This window comes from Sinohyriopsis cumingii, chromosome 12, assembly GCF_028554795.1.
Source record: "Sinohyriopsis cumingii isolate HCF-2022 chromosome 12, ASM2855479v2, whole genome shotgun sequence".
Taxonomy (NCBI): domain Eukaryota; kingdom Metazoa; phylum Mollusca; class Bivalvia; order Unionida; family Unionidae; genus Sinohyriopsis; species Sinohyriopsis cumingii.
In genome coordinates this window covers 126,081,652-126,094,046 of record NC_142972.1, presented here as the reverse complement: position 1 = coordinate 126,094,046, position 12,395 = coordinate 126,081,652, and the positions used below count along the sequence as shown (strand labels likewise).

General features: G+C 34.9%; 1 protein-coding gene across 3 annotated transcripts in view; it reads left to right on the top strand.

The window, feature by feature from the left end:
- Positions 1 to 12,395, top strand: part of LOC149787412 (protein Jumonji-like) — an 88,256-nt gene that overhangs the window by 41,288 nt on the left and 34,573 nt on the right. For all 3 annotated transcript variants that reach the window (XM_089978023.1, XM_089978020.1, XM_089978021.1), the window contains exons 11-13: positions 1,915 to 2,040; positions 2,307 to 2,468; positions 4,438 to 4,533. In XM_089978023.1, coding sequence (XP_089834149.1) covers positions 1,915 to 2,040; positions 2,307 to 2,468; positions 4,438 to 4,533 — 384 coding nt within the window. The remainder of the gene's footprint in view (positions 1 to 1,914; positions 2,041 to 2,306; positions 2,469 to 4,437; positions 4,534 to 12,395) is intronic.

The window sequence follows — 12,395 nt, the reverse complement described above, 5'->3', positions numbered from 1 at the left end:
TCTTTTATGAGATAAAGACAAACATTTATAATTCAGATTACATGTTATTAGAGGCGTACTTGTATTTGCTTGTAGTCATAAAATGGCCATAAAACAATTTATATTCATCCCTTTGATCGTGTTTAATGTACTGTATTTACATGACCCTGCAAAGCCAATTGTGTTCACATTACTTTAATTTATAGTGGTTTTAGTACTACAAGTATTAAGATTTTATGTTAGAGTTTCTGAAAGTAGCATAGGTCAAAGTGCGGTTCACATACAGGTTATGAAGTTCTGTATAGGATTACTGTTAGAGTTTCAGAAAGTAGCATAGGTCAAAGTGTGGTTCACATACAGGCTATGAAGTTCTGTATAGGATTACTGTTAGAGTTTCTGAAAGTAGCATAGGTCAAAGTGCGGTTCACATACAGGCTATGAAGTTCTTTTTAAGATTACTGTTAGAGTTTCTGAAAGTAGCAGAGGTCAAAGTGTGGTTCACATACTTTTGGGCACAAAAAGCTTGGAAATTTATTTGTTTCATTTAGAAAGTATAGGTCAGTAGCTTTTTTTATGCCCCACATGTACCAAAACAAAACTGTTCATGCTAGATTATTGTGGTTTATCTATACAATATCTTACCTTTGTTGATGAGATATAGTTTTACAGTGTTACAGTTCTGTGTTACAGTTCTGTGTTTAAGTTCTGTGCTAGATTCATGAGGAAAGGGATACAACAACACATGAGTGCAGGTGAGACACCATTGTTCAGTGAAACATTTATTAAGAAAGTGATTACATGATGGTAATTACCTGCACAGAAAAATAAGGGAATTTTGGAAATTATATATAGAAGGTTTGTACAAAAAAGATTTTCCATTTATCAGCCAGTGCATACAGTTGAATACTGGTCTGGTAGCCTAAGTGGTTAGAGCATCCCTCTTGGATGCAGGACGTCACAGGTTCAAGTGCCAGCCAAGTCTTTCCAAAGACTTCTAAAAATGGTACTAGCAGCTTTCTCGCTTGGCATTGGCACTGGTCTGGTAGCCTAAGTGGTTAGAGCATCCCTCTTGGATGCAGGAGGTCACAGGTTCAAGTGCCAGCCAAGTCTTTCCAAAGACTTCTAAAAATGGTACTAGCAGCTTTCTCGCTTGGCATTGGCACTGGTCTGGTAGCCTAAGTGGTTAGAGCATCCCTCTTGGATGCAGGAGGTCACAGGTTCAAGTGCCAGCCAAGTCTTTCCAAAGACTTCTAAAAATGGTACTAGCAGCTTTCTCGCTTGGCATTGGCACTGGTCTGGTAGCCTAAGTGGTTAGAGCATCCCTCTTGGATGCAGGAGGTCACAGGTTCAAGCGCCAGCCAAGTCTTTCCAAAGACTTCTAAAAATGGTACTAGCAGCTTTCTCACTTGGCATTGAGCATTAAGAGGTTAATATTTGGACTGGTCAGCCTGGTGTCAGGATAATGTGACTGCTGGGTGTGACATGATGCTAAATGTCTGTGGCATGATGCCCCAGTGCTAGACATCACTATAAACTGCCACAATGCACACATTGTAACGATATGATTCAAAGTTGTTAAAACTACATTAAATATCCAAATCACACACACACACACATAAAGTTGAACCTACCACAACAGTCACCTCCTGTAGACAAACACCTCTCGATTATTGATGTAAAAATATTTTGTTATGAAGCATATATTAAAAATTGAATGATCATTTCCTTTTGAATATTTGAAAGTATGTACAGGTTATTAAAAACAAAGAAAAACAGTTGAGAAATAGGTAATGCCAGAGAAATAAATATAATTTGACATGGCTATTCTTGTCAGGTTTGACCAGAATTATGATTAGAAACACTTAATTCATTCTAGGTTCTTGTTCATTATATTTATTTACCCCTGATTACTTTCTTTACTTCTTTATACTCTAGATTGGTGGTACGGAGCTGGATCTTGTGAGACTTCACAAGGTAATTAGGAATTTTGGAGGTGTGCAGAATGTGATAGAGAAAAAGAAATGGGTCAGAGTAGCAGATACTTTGAAGATTCCCAAACAGGTAAACCATTTGGTTTCATTTATACTTTAGTCCTCGTTTTATTTTATATTGCACCCATACATACACCAGAGATGTCACATTAACATGAATACTCTACCCAGGTAGAACAATAATGAACCAGTCCTCTATGTGTCATAAAGATGTATGATGCCTATTGTAAATACCTTGTGACTGTATTGTTTTCTATTTCAGTCTCAGGACTGAGTCACAAAGTTATTTGATACCTATTGTAAATTCCTAGCGGCTGTACTTATCTTCTATTTCAGTCTCAGGACCGAGTCACAAAGTTGTATGATGCCTATTGTAAATACCTAGTGCCATTTGACACACTGACTCAAGAGGAGGTACAGAAACTGGAACAGAGTGTTACAGCTGATAGAATGAAACAAGAAAAAACCAAGACACTTTCTGAATCCTGCACCTCAAGGGTAGGGTATATTTCATTATCTGAATCCTGCACCTCAAGGGTAGGGTACATTTCATTATCTGAATCCTGCACCTCAAGGGTAGGGTATATTTCATTATCTGAATCTGCACCTCAAGGGTAGGGTACATTTCATTATCTGAATCCTGCACCTCAAATGTAGGGTACATTTCATTATCTGAATCCTGCACCTCAAGGGTAGGGTACATTTCATTATCTGAATCCTGTGCCTCAAGGTCAGGGTATATTTCATTATCTGAATCCTGCACCTCAAGGGTAGGGTATATTTCATTGTCAGGATGTTTTTTTGTACGTCTGTTTTCGAAATCCTGAATAAATTATTAAAGCTCAAGCTCAAAGAGTGAAGGTTTCAACACATTCAGGCTCTTTAATGAATGTTGAGGCCAGAAAAACATGTATGATTGCTGTTGAGACATAAAAATAATTTTAAAAAAAAACTGAAATTTTCAAATGTGTATCAAGTTTTCTGTTGGGAGGTACCAACTTGGTAAGGTAGACTTTACGTAATCCTTTTCCTAAACAATGTGGACTCATAAACTGATATAAAACAGTCCCTGAATCTATGAGTATCTTACAACAGAGCCAAATCTGTTGAGAAATAATGACTTTAGTATGTTGTTCAAATTAATGACATGTCTGAAAATGTAGCAGTTCCAAATTTTGGCAGGTAAATAAATGTTACACCGATTCTGAACTGTAATGATGACACAGATGATAATACATATGGGTTACTGTCTGAACTGTAATGATAACACAGATGATAATACATATGGGTTACTGTAATAATAACACAGATGATAAATACATATGGATCACTGTGATGATAACACAGATGATAATACATATGGGTTACTGTAATGATAACACAGATGATAATACATATGGGTTACTGTAATGATAACACAGATGATGATACATGTGGGTTACTGATGATAACACAGATGATAATACATATGGGTTACTGTCTGGACTGTAATGTTAACACATGATAATACATATGGGTTACTGTAATGTTAACACAGATGACAATACATATGGGTTACTGTCTGGACTGTAATGTTAACACAGATGATAATACATATGGGTTACTGTCTGGACTGTAATGTTAACACAGATGATAATACATATGGGTTACTGTAATGATGACACAGATGACAATACATATGGATTACTGTCTGAATGGTAATGATAACACATGATAATACATATGGGCTACTGTAATGATAACACAGATGATAATACATATGGGTTACTGTCTGAATGGTAATGATAACAGATGATAATACATATTGATTACTGTCTGAATGGTAATGATAACACAGATGATAATACATATGGGTTACTGTCTGAATGGTAAATTTCTCTCTTCTATGCAGCTGGAGAACATACTGCCACATTCATACACGTCATTCAGTAATGCTGTGCATGCATTTTTGTGTAAGATTTATAAATAATATACTAACTATTCATCTTGCTACACATAAAAGTTGTTCCTATGCCATTTTTTAATTAAAAAAATCTTGCAAATTTTGTATCATTTCCATCTTTCTGAAATGTAAAGCTATTTCTCTCATTACACAGTTCATTATGCCTGTCAGAGCTTTATTTCCACATTGTTTACACATCACCATGACAGTGATATTGTTTGCTTTCTAACATGATCTAGTAATGGGTGAAACCTAAGTAAAATATCTAACATATTTACTGCAATAGAAGATGGATGGTATTTCTTAGTGGCTAGTGTAATAAACATACTATAACTGGGTTGCAGGTTCAAATCCTACCCAGATGAAACCAGGTCACATACTTGGTATTCTTTGGGTTAGACTTTTCTTACATTATCTAAGAACTACATAGTCTTTAAAGAGCAGAGGAGCCATAAAACACTGGTCTGTCAATCTGTCAATCAATTGTAACAGAAAATATCTGTAATAGTTTGATTTTATCAACAGGGTCGGTCACAGACAATGGGTGCCTTCAGTCGAACTGCACGCAATATTCAGATAATGTATGGAAGTGATGTCCAAGCCAGTCCAGAACAGATTGAGGTAAAATCAATCGGTGATTTCAAATACAGTGGTCTACTATCCCCATGCATTATATGGTCCAGTGTACTACTTAATATGACACAATCCCCATGCATTATATGGTCCAATATACTACTTAATATGACACTATCCCCATGCATTATATGGTCCAATATACTACTTAATATGACACTATCCCCATGCATTATATGGTTCAATATACTACTTAATATGACACTATCCCCATGCATTATATGGTCCAATATACTACTTAATATGACACTATCCCCATGCATTATATGGTCCAGTATACTACTTAATTTGACACAATCCCCATGCATTATATGGTCCAATGTACTACTTAATGACACAATCCCCATGCATTATATGGTCCAATATACTACTTAATATGACACAATCCCCATGCATTATATGGTCCAATATACTACTTAATATGACACAATCCCCATGCATTATATGATCAAATGTACTACTTAATATGACAATATCCCCATGCATTATATGGTCCAGTATACTACTTAATATGACACAATCCCCATGCATTATATGATCAAATGTACTACTTAATATGACACTATCCCCATGCATTATATGGTCCAATGTACTACTTAATATGACAATATCCCCATGCATTATATGGTCCAATATACTACTTAATATGACACAATCCCCATGCATTATATGGTCCAATATACTACTTAATGACACAATCCCCATGCATTATATGGTCCAATATACTACTTAATATGACACAATCCCCATGCATTATATGGTCCAATATACTACTTAATATGACACAATCCCCATGCATTATATGATCAAATGTACTACTTAATATGACAATATCCCCATGCATTATATGGTCCAGTATACTACTTAATATGACACAATCCCCATGCATTACATGGTCCAATATACTACTTAATATAACACAATCCCCATGCATTATATGGTCCAATGTACTACTTAATATGACACTATCCCCATGCATTATATGGTCCAATGTACTACTTAATATGACAATATCCCCATGCATTATATGGTCCAATGTACTACTTAATATGACAGTCCCCATGCATTATATGGTCCAATATACTACTTAATATTATACAATCCCCATGCATTATATGGTCCAATATACTACTTAATATTATACAATCCCCATGCATTATATGGTCCAGTATACTACTTAATATGACACTATCCCCATGCATTATATGGTCCAATATACTACTTAATATTATACAATCCCCATGCATTATATGGTCCAGTATACTACTTAATATGACACAATCCCCATGCATTATATGGTCCAGTATACTACTTAATATGACACTATCCCCATGCATTATATGGTCCAATATACTACCTAATATGACACAATCCCCATGCATTGTATGGTCCAATATACTACGTAATATGACACTATCCTCATGCATTGTATGATTCAATATACTACGTAATATGACACTATCCCCATGCATTGTATGATTGAATATACTACGTAATATGACACTATCCCCATGCATTGTATGATTGAATATACTACTTAATATGACACTATGATTCCAGTTGAGAAAAGACTGCAAAGGCATGTTTTTTGTCCAAGTTGATGCATTAATTTAACAAATTTTGCTTTCACAAGCTTAGTGATACCTGAATATCAAACCTTTATACACAGCCATGTGTACAAAGCAAAGTTTAATATACACAGCCATGTGTACAGAACAGTACATTAAAGTACATATACACAACCATGTGTACAAAACAGTCCATTAAAGTACATATACACAACCATGTGTACAAAACAGTCAATTAAAGTACATATACACAGCCATATGTACAAAACAGTCCATTAAAGTACATATACACAACCATGTGTACAAAACAGTCCATTAAAGTACATATACACAACCATGTGTACAAAACAGTCCATTAAAGTACATATACACAACCATGTGTACAAAACAGTCCATTAAAGTACATATACACAGCCATGTGTACAAAACAGTCCATTAAAGTACATATACACAGCCATGTGTACAAAACAGTCCATTAAAGTACATATACACAACCATGTGTACAGAACAGACCATTAAAGTACATATACACAGCCATATGTACAAAACAGTCCATTAAAGTACATATACACAGCCATGTGTACACAGGGTTCATACGGTCTTTGAAGGTCTTTGGGAAAAATGAGGTAGCATTTTCAAGGCCTTCAAAATTTGGGAAAATTGAGCAGATTACCTGAGGTCTTTAAAAGTCTTTGAAAATTGAAATAAACCCAAACATTTTAATTTCTTTCCATAATCACCCCAAATAATTGTCCAAGGTTGTTGGATTTGGATGTAGTCGAGTTTTCTAATGCACAATAAAAATAATAATTCAGTCATAGCAGGTTGCAGAGAGAAAAGATTGGAAGTCTTTTAAATGAGTTTAAGTAACAAGTCACATTTTTACAACACTTAAGTTACTGTAAGAATGTCAGTCGTTTAAAGTTCTTTTTAGTTCCCTTTAATAGCCTCATCCCTTTGGTAGCCTCAACAAGGCAATTGTTTTCCCACGCTGACCAAAATCTTGGCCAATTTAAGTACATGTACATGTAGTACTGTACTTTTTCTTTCTTGTTGAAGTATTTTCTTTTGTTAGTGCAGAATTTAACCAGCAGCAAAATGTAACTGACCAAAACTGCATGAAAATCAATCACTTTTGTTGATTGTCAGAGGTTCTTTTACACTGATATTCTGGTTTTTACAGATAAAATTTGCCTCTGTTCCAGAAAAAAGATGAGGCTGCCAGTATTTATGTACCAACAAACTATAAAATGTGGTTAAAGTCTTTAAAGTTAACCGTCTCAACATCAAATCCTATAAGAAGCCGAATTATTCTGTTCATACAGCTGTAGCTTGAAAACATGGTTCTACTGCTCAAACAAACTTCAGGACACACGGTACTAATTATACGGAAGAACTGTGAACCAGTCTAGAAATGGGTGAAGAAATAATAGAGTATTTACAGGTTTGGTGGTCCATAATTGGTTAATAATGAAAATTAAAATTTTAGGAAAAATATCTTTTGAGAGCTTATCCTATATGTAATGTAAAAAAAATATTGACAAATTTCTACTGATGCAACTTTAGCATTTTTACAGGCTTGACTCAGGAGTACTCAATACTGAAAGTAGCACCTGATTCATTTGGTGCAGAATCAATAACACGTGTTTCATGCACATGTATGTAAACAAATTGCCGCGGGTCATATGGTGTTCTCCGCACATAAGCTTGCACCAAGGTTAGATGTGCACAAAAAATTATAGGTGTCATTATCAGCACCCATAAATTTTAAGTTATTGAATTTTGAATATGATAGTGTTTCCATATGTTTACCATTGGAGTGGAATTAGTACCGTGAGTCCTATATGCGACCTATACCATAATAGGAGTTTGTTGTTTCCATGGTTACCACGTGCATACAGGGTATCAATTTGGTGGTTTTTACATATGACAATCATAATGGAGTCTTTTTATCATGGTTTGAATGTGATTTTGGAGAAAAATTCTATACAAAAGACAGATGGGGATGGTTTTATACACTGGAGAGTGGAAGTAGATAGCTCAGGCGTTAGGGAAAAGAGCATAGTATGGCCTGATGGCAAAATTTCATATGATGGTACCCATAGATTGGCCTATATGGTTAAATACCATTTAACACATGCAACAATTCCCCAAATGGGGGTGGGGGTGGGGGAGATTTTATATGTAAGCCACTTATGTCACAATCACTTATGTATCAGTACTGATCATTTAACTTTAGAGACACACTCAGCAGATCAAAGCAGAGAACATTGTAAAAATAAGGACTGTGCACAAAACTGCACATGCTGCATTGCCTCAACCTGTAAATTGAATTATTATATGTCGAGTCACATTGAATATCAATTATACCGGTCTTATTTCTTATCCTAGAATTAAACTCCTTGACACCTATTCTATGTTCAGCATGTTTCTCATATTGGTACCTTACATTTTTGGGTAAACAGTGTTGGAACTTTTCTGCATTCCTTTTGTTGAGGGAGCAGGGAGGGATATTTTCACTTAAAATAATAGTTTTCAACCCTTCATTCCAATATAACTCTGCAAAAGTCCTATCTGTATTGCATTCTTTACACAGGCAGTTTTTCTTCCCCAACCTGTCTTCATACAGTTGAAACATTCTTGATGTATAACTGCATGGTGAACATACTGCTCTCTCCCACCAAACTAGATCTCTTTTTTCTTCATGTACCAAGTCCCATGATAGAAAACCTTCATACTCAGGGTGTTGCAACTTGTGGTCTCAGAACACATTATTCCAAATCTCAGCATTTGATTACTGCGTGCACTAAGCGATATGTGTTTTGTTCACCATATATGTTGTTGTGAATAAATGAAAACAAGCTTCATGTCAGAAATATGGTTTCATATTTGAAACAAAAGCTATTTATAAAACCTACATTGCTCTGTTCTTACCATCAAGTAATAGTAAGGAATCATTTAGCTGTAAATTAGAGCTTGCTATTTGGTTTGCCAAATCAAGGTGTATTACCTCCCCTTTGACTGTAATTGAGTGATTGCAATGTTTGCTTTGTTTCTCTTTTGTTCAATAATGTATGCATTTTTTCAGCTTTATATTAAAAAGTAAGTAATTTAACACTGTTTATAGTGGAAAGCAGCCACAGTAATGATTTTTAGACTTTTTCTTAACTTTTTATGAGCTTTTGGTAAATGTAGGTATATGTTTATGTATTAGACAACTTCAATATGCAATTCAGTTCTATTACTTAAATTTAACAAGTAGTGTATTCAGTGACAATTTTTATCAGTGTCTGCATATTGCATAGAGACATGAACTTGTCTTGGCATAGAAAAGTTTTTCACACATTTCTCCACCTCCAGCATACTTAATAGCTTGAGTCATAACAGTTTGTGCATACACTTTCTGTCTCCAACATCAATGTCAGCATTATAGGAACTTTGGATAGCTTTTTCAAATTTGTCTCTTGATGTCCTTATGTAACATACCTCATGTTGATGTGTTATTTGGGTTGATATACATTCCCCCCCCACCCCCTTTGTTGTGGGGAACATTACCAGGCTTGAAGAAATTACTCTGTCTATTCTTTGCTTATTCACCCTTCCCCATAGTTTTATACTAAAAAGTAGCACTATGTTATTTAATTATTCAGTATAATACAGCTTATGGAACTCTTCCTTGGCTTTTATACCTTTTTATTAACATTTGGGCGTCATGAATCACATGTGATGATAGTTTAAATAAGTTTGGAATATCAGCATCTCTTGATGCTTCATGGGTGTGTGTATTTGTTTTAGTCACAAAAGGGCAATGGCTTCGTATCATTTTGACCTGTCATGTGGCACACTTATTTGTTTTGTTTGATTGATGTGAATAGTGATGTACTGTACGTTATTTCTGTGAGAGTCAGCAAGAAATAAATGCAATTTTGAAATTTAAAACATTTAAAACTTGTCTTATAGCCAGTGAGAGATGAAAATACAATGCGTCATGTAATTTGATACCCTGTGATGTCATACTTGCTGATGTCAGCATGCTTGTGTTTCTTTTGTGTAGCATGCATGCCATAGAAAGATAACATGAAGATACAAAGGCAGAAAACAATTATTTTAATAACAAGAATAAGCCATTAATAAGTACAATACAAGACAGCAACATGTAATGCGGATGCAATTTAACTACAGATATTGGTATCACATAAAATGCTATTGCACTATTATCCATGCACAAGCATGGCCAATTCTTTCTTACAATTATGCTCTAATATCAAGGAGTAAAACACAACTTTTTCAAAAAAAATTAAATCTGGTTATAGGACACACGGTACTAATTATACGGAAGAACTGTGAACCAGTCTAGAAATGGGTGAAGAAATAATAGAGTATTTACAGGTTTGGTGGTCCATAATTGGTTAATAATGAAAATTAAAATTTTAGGAAAAATATCTTTTGAGAGCTTATCCTATATGTAATGTAAAAAAAATATTGACAAATTTCTACTGATGCAACTTTAGCATTTTTACAGGCTTGACTCAGGAGTACTCAATACTGAAAGTAGCACCTGATTCATTTGGTGCAGAATCAATAACATGTGTTTCATGCACATGTATGTAAACAAATTGCCGCGGGTCATATGGTGTTCTCCGCACATAAGCTTGCACCAAGGTTAGATGTGCACAAAAAATTATAGGTGTCATTATCAGCACCCATAAATTTTAAGTTATTGAATTTTGAATATGATAGTGTTTCCATATGTTTACCATTGGAGTGGAATTAGTACCGTGAGTCCTATATGCGACCTATACCATAATAGGAGTTTGTTGTTTCCATGGTTACCACGTGCATACAGGGTATCAATTTGGTGGTTTTTACATATGACAATCATAATGGAGTCTTTTTATCATGGTTTGAATGTGATTTTGGAGAAAAATTCTATACAAAAGACAGATGGGGATGGTTTTATACACTGGAGAGTGGAAGTAGATAGCTCAGGCGTTAGGGAAAAGAGCATAGTATGGCCTGATGGCAAAATTTCATATGATGGTACCCATAGATTGGCCTATATGGTTAAATACCATTTAACACATGCAACAATTCCCCAAATGGGGGTGGGGGTGGGGGAGATTTTATATGTAAGCCACTTATGTCACAATCACTTATGTATCAGTACTGATCATTTAACTTTAGAGACACACTCAGCAGATCAAAGCAGAGAACATTGTAAAAATAAGGACTGTGCACAAAACTGCACATGCTGCATTGCCTCAACCTGTAAATTGAATTATTATATGTCGAGTCACATTGAATATCAATTATACCGGTCTTATTTCTTATCCTAGAATTAAACTCCTTGACACCTATTCTATGTTCAGCATGTTTCTCATATTGGTACCTTACATTTTTGGGTAAACAGTGTTGGAACTTTTCTGCATTCCTTTTGTTGAGGGAGCAGGGAGGGATATTTTCACTTAAAATAATAGTTTTCAACCCTTCATTCCAAATATAACTCTGCAAAAGTCCTATCTGTATTGCATTCTTTACACAGGCAGTTTTTCTTCCCCAACCTGTCTTCATACAGTTGAAACATTCTTGATGTATAACTGCATGGTGAACATACTGCTCTCTCCCACCAAACTAGATCTCTTTTTTCTTCATGTACCAAGTCCCATGATAGAAAACCTTCATACTCAGGGTGTTGCAACTTGTGGTCTCAGAACACATTATTCCAAATCTCAGCATTTGATTACTGCGTGCACTAAGCGATATGTGTTTTGTTCACCATATATGTTGTTGTGAATAAATGAAAACAAGCTTCATGTCAGAAATATGGTTTCATATTTGAAACAAAAGCTATTTATAAAACCTACATTGCTCTGTTCTTACCATCAAGTAATAGTAAGGAATCATTTAGCTGTAAATTAGAGCTTGCTATTTGGTTTGCCAAATCAAGGTGTATTACCTCCCCTTTGACTGTAATTGAGTGATTGCAATGTTTGCTTTGTTTCTCTTTTGTTCAATAATGTGTGCATTTTTTCAGCTTTATATTAAAAAGTAAGTAATTTAACACTGTTTATAGTGGAAAGCAGCCACAGTAATGATTTTTAGACTTTTTCTTAACTTTTTATGAGCTTTTGGTAAATGTAGGTATATGTTTATGTATTAGACAACTTCAATATGCAATTCAGTTCTATTACTTAAATTTAACAAGTAGTGTATTCAGTGACAATTTTTATCAGTGTCTGCATATTGCATAGAGACATGAACTTGTCTTGGCATAGAAAAGTT